This window comes from Manihot esculenta, chromosome 4, assembly GCF_001659605.2.
Source record: "Manihot esculenta cultivar AM560-2 chromosome 4, M.esculenta_v8, whole genome shotgun sequence".
Classification (NCBI taxonomy): Eukaryota; Viridiplantae; Streptophyta; class Magnoliopsida; order Malpighiales; family Euphorbiaceae; genus Manihot; species Manihot esculenta.
In genome coordinates this window covers 34,617,288-34,622,561 of record NC_035164.2, presented here as the reverse complement: position 1 = coordinate 34,622,561, position 5,274 = coordinate 34,617,288, and the positions used below count along the sequence as shown (strand labels likewise).

At 33.9% G+C, this 5,274-nt stretch overlaps 1 protein-coding gene across 1 annotated transcript; it reads left to right on the top strand.

Moving 5' to 3' along the window:
• Positions 1–1,268: 1,268 nt before the first annotated feature.
• LOC110613947 (GDSL esterase/lipase 4) lies at positions 1,269–2,896 on the top strand. Its single transcript, XM_021755377.2, has 5 exons — positions 1,269–1,528; positions 1,643–1,764; positions 1,864–2,094; positions 2,185–2,434; positions 2,505–2,896. Exons 1-5 carry the CDS (start codon positions 1,270–1,272, stop codon positions 2,729–2,731), a joined length of 1,089 nt encoding a protein of 362 aa, XP_021611069.2. The 5' UTR covers position 1,269; the 3' UTR covers positions 2,732–2,896.
• The last annotated feature ends 2,378 nt before the right edge of the window (positions 2,897–5,274 follow it).

Genomic DNA, 5,274 nt, shown 5'->3' with positions numbered 1-5,274 from the left:
CTCCTATTGCTTGGAGCAGCGGTCTTTCGAAGCATGTGGCGCTACAACTCATAAATTTTTTACGTTGAGAGTGTTCTTCCTCGGGTCGGTTAGACCCGATTGCTAGCCCTAGGGTTTACTATTAGTAGTTTGTACTTCTTTATATTATCTCTATTTTACACTTAGTATGTATGTTGGGTTTGACTAGAACTTAAAGCTTGGGTCTCTACTCCAATTTATTATTTTTAATATTCGAATTCAATTTAAATTTTATATTTTAAATTAACAATACAAACCTAATAAATTTGGTATGTGAATAACATTTGAACCCTTTTAATTATTATTTTTTAGAATAGAATATATAAACCAGCTTTGGTAATGAATATCCAATATATAAAATGTGAATCCTACATGAATCAGTATAAATTTCTAAATTTAAAACTATCTAAAATTCGACTATAGACTATACATTTAAAACCCACATTAATGGGATTCATGATTTCATGGGATAATAAAAAAAATTCGATTTATTGCTAATTCTGAATGGAAGTTCTAACGTTTGAAGGGCTAGAACTACATTATTCGGTTTAATTGTGTAATTAAAAATTTGCCACTAATATAGAGGCAAGTAATGAACTTAATCTTTTCCTCTTTTTTTTTCAAACTAAATTAACTGTACAATCATTTTTCCCCCTAAAATAAGTACTAATTTTCTTTTTTTCTTTAAAAAAAAAAGTTGGATTTGGTGTTTCAATTACAATTGAAAGTTTTTTAAACCACAACTCAAGCATCAATAATTAATAATGCTCTAAAATTCAGAAAATTGGATTTATTATGGTTGGTTGTGTAATTTTAGATAAAGAGAAAGATTTTCTTTCTTTTTATCCTTTTTCTTTTGTTCGCTAATTATGTATAATTGTCTCTCTACAGTGTCATTTGTCTCTGCCACTCAGACTCGTACATATGGATATATCAGAACCCCTCTTTATTTCCAGCGACCATTTAATTACTCCCAGACACATGTAAGTAGGGCTGCGAAGTGACCAAATCTACTTTCCTTCCTCCAGTCACGTCATCATGTTGGACTTCCTTAAGAAGGGCTCGCGTGTGAGGTTTGCACGGCCTGACATGCTGGTTCGCTTTAAGAAGGGTTTGGTGGGTTTTGCACCTCTCGTTAGGATATGACTTGTCTTCAAATCTCATCAAAAATAAAATTTAAAAAAAAATGTCGACCGTCTCGTGCATTTTAAATATGAGCATCACTAATCAAATCTTCGATTAATATAAAACATGGAAATAATGTTAAGGTCCCACATTATATTGGTTTTCTGCGCAACTCTTCTCATCCCAAATAACTGCCAAACTGACATTCGGTCGCCAAAGGACCACGTTTCCTTATTCATCTTTGGAGATTCACTGTTCGATGCAGGAAACAACAATTACCTCAAGCATGCTGCTTTCAGATCAAATTTTTTTCCCTATGGCCAAACATTCTTCAAGCATCCCACAGGCAGATTTTCCGATGGTCGCCTAATTTCAGATTTCATTGGTATGATAATTTCCTTTCCTTTTCTTGCTCATTCTGGCTTATTGGATAGCTTTCTTTGTTATAAAATGGGGTTCTGAGCTTCTAATTTGATTGCATATAATCGATTCATTGTAGCTGAGTATTTGAAGTTACCACTGCTTCCACCTTATCTTCAACCTGGTAATCAGAACTATACACATGGAGTGAACTTTGCATCTGCTGGAGCTGGTGTTCTTGCTGAAACTCGTCAAGGATTGGTCTGTGACTGTCAACTTGTGTTTACGATTTTTGCAGCTTCAGATAACGTTATTTTGATTTCTATTTTATTATTATTATTATTATTATTTGCATGGTAGGTGATAGACCTGAATACTCAGCTTATTTATTTCAAAGATGTGGAGAAAAAGCTGAGGCAACAATTGGGTAATGAAGCGACGTACAAATTAATATCCAAAGCTCTTTATTTGCTTAGCGTTGGAGGCAATGATTACTTTGCAATGCTCACCTCAAATTCCACTGTGTTTCTGTCATTTTCCAAGGAGGATTTTGTTGGGATTGTTATCGGCAACCTCACAACTGTAATCAAAGTAATACTTTCTTTCTTTTTTCTTTTGAAATATCTGATCTGGAATTCAAATTTTATAATTAATTAAGTTCAAGTTTTGTTGTTTAATTAGGAAATTTACAAGAAAGGGGGAAGGAGATTTGGATTTACAAAGGTAGGGCCTTATGGTTGTGCACCGGCCGGTAGAGTACTGAATGGCAGTGGTGGCTGCCTGGAACAAGCCACAGCTCTAATAAAACTACACAACAAAGCACTGCCAAAGGTCCTTGAAGATCTCAAAGGAGAGCTCAAAGGGTTTGATTATTCAGTTCTTGATTTCTACACTGCATTAAGCAAAAGAATGGATCAACCTTCAAAATATGGTACGTCTACTTCAAGCCTTGATAAAATTTTCATTTAAATAGACTTACATGTAGTGATATATCTGTGAAGGTTTTAAAGTGGGGAAAGTGGCATGTTGTGGGTCTGGACCATTTAGAGGAATTCTAAAATGTGGACAAAGAAATGAGTATGAATTGTGCGATGACACTACTGAACATGTGTTCTTTGATTCTGCTCATCTCACTGACAAGGCCCACAATCAACTGGCTAAGCTCATGTGGAGTGGAAGTACTGATGTTACAAGCCCCTGCAATCTCAACACGCTACTTATGGCTTAATAAGGCAGCAGCAAATATACAACTTTTGTATTACTAGCTGTAGCCTATTAATTATTGAGTTTTAATATTCCATGTGTTTAAACTTTAAATTGCTTCACTTTCCATCTGGTATTTATGGGATTCCTCAGCTTCTGGTAGAAAAGATTAGAATTTTCGTTTCTAGACATAATACCATACAATGAATCGTTTGCTTATCTTACCCTTATTATCAGAGTCACTTGAAATTATTGGGGAATTAACTTGTTGTCTAAGCTGCTATTCACTAAGTTGAATGCATATTAATCAATTAATTAAGCGTGTCAGCTCAGCTAGCAGTATTTCCAATAAGTACTGACGTGAAATTGAACATTTAGCCCATTGGTACAACATTTTATACATATAGAAAATTAGGGCACTTGCATTCTGTTAAGCATTATGCTTAGCTCTGCATCAGGTCCAGCCTCATGGCCTAGAAGGGCGCCAAAGCCCAACGAGAGTTCAAGTGCCATTCACACATCTGTACAAAACAAAGTTCAATCTCACCAAACCCAATCCCCCAACCAAAAAATTTCTTTTTTTTTTTAAGTCATTATATAATAATTTATACATGCAAATTATTTTTTGCCTAAATCTAATCCATATAAAATACCAAAAAAAAAAAAAAAATTAATTGCAAATCATTTACCTTCACTGTAAGAAGCGAGATGTCAAGTTCAAATTCATTCATCTATATATATATTAAATGATTATTGGGGTTTATAAAAAAAAATGATAAAAATTAAATTTTATTCAATTCGTTAAGTCTAAATATAATACCATCCAATTAATCATTTGACATTTATTATCATATTGAATTGAAATTAATTAGTGATGAAAGATAGAGAGTTAATTGAGACCCAATGAAAATGTCGGAATAGAAACTTCCAGATGATCAATATATATATATATATATATATATTAATCTGTAAAATAATATTACATATTGCTACTACCAGCAAAACATAATTAAAATAAAATTATTAAATTTTTTAATTGATATAACTGTCAATCTAGAAAAAGTAAATATCGAAAATAAAATTTAGTAATTGTGTTTATAAAGATATTAAACTGACATGCAATTCGATAAAAAGAGACCTAATAAAAATGAGATGATATTTTTAAAATGCTTGTTATCGTGACCTTAATATCCCATGGTAAATCAGATATCATACAATACAAAATATCATACATAACTGCAAAATTTATTACACACTCAATTGATGTAAAGTTAGTTTCATATGCCAATTTGATCGTTGCTAGTACAGCGCTAACCTCTCTTGCTATAGCAAATAAACACCAAACTCTTATAGCAATACCAGGCACAATGATCCTTACACTATTAAAAGCAACCACAACAGTAGGAGTGGGTGAAAACTAATATCGCAATTGAGCCTGATACTCCCTTGTGAGAGAGAACTCCAAGCAACATGAGAGGATCTACAATGTTGAAAGTGAGAAAAATCAGCAAAAACACCACTTATAGCTATCTAAAATCAACAGAGACATATTGTGATATAGCAATAGGGTTCGGTTATACGGAATCGAAGAGACCTCTATTTCTAACTCTCCATATATGCCTCTCCATATATGCCATAAAGTGAGTGTAACCAGGGTCAAAAGTAAAGGACCGTCCATCTCCAATCGAAACGTCTCCCACAGAGTTGCCCACCATAACATAAAACTAGAAAAACTAACAGGATTCAGTTTATAACTATAAGGACTAACAAACTAAACTGCTTGAACATGTGGACACCAAAAGAAAATATGTTCTAACGTTTCAGGCTAAGATCAACAAATGGGACATAAAGGATTATGCAGGACACCACGTCTTACCAAATTGACAGAGACTGGCAGAGCATTATGAAGAAGTCACCACAGGAAAGTTTTTAATTTAGGAGAGACTTGGAGGAACCATATACCCTTCCAAATGTCTGGATTGATAGCAGTAGAATAAGAAGGTTGAAGCCCACTAAGCTAATTTGTGAACAACACATTAAGAACCTATAACCATACACTATGCTGGTCATTACACGCATAATGCCATATAAGAGAATTCGGTGTACCAAAAGGAGCCACTGGAACAAAGAGAATAGATGTTGCTTGTTGATGAGGAAATAAGTGTTATACCCGTTGATGGTTCCAATCCAAGGCACTATAATCAATTAAGTCTGCTACCATGGTAATACCAACCGGATAATTAGTTGGATTAGCCAATTTAAAACTATTCAGCTGAGGCACCTAAGGATCTAATCAAATTCTAGTGTTTTTACCATCTCCGATATTCATACACGCTCTCTTCTAAAGAACTTTTCTATGAGCTAACAAACTTTGCCATATCCACAAACTACGTCGCTTATGGGTAGCCTACTAAAAGGAAGATCGTGGAAAATATACTCCTTTCAAAACCCGAACCCATAAGTGAGTTTGATTATGAAGAAGCCTCCAATATTATTTTGCTAGATTGAAGTTTCAAAATCTCTAAAATCTAAACCACCCCAAAACTTAGAGCAACAGGAACGTTGCCA

Coding starts and splice junctions, on each gene's coding strand:
- LOC110613947 (XM_021755377.2), top strand. CDS start 1,270: ATGGAAATAATGTTAAGGTCCCACATTATATTGGTTTTCTGCGCAACT. Junction 1,765..1,863: donor CTGAAACTCGTCAAGGATTG/GTCTGTGACTGT, acceptor TTTGCATGGTAG/GTGATAGACCTGAATACTCA. Junction 2,095..2,184: donor ACCTCACAACTGTAATCAAA/GTAATACTTTCT, acceptor TTGTTTAATTAG/GAAATTTACAAGAAAGGGGG.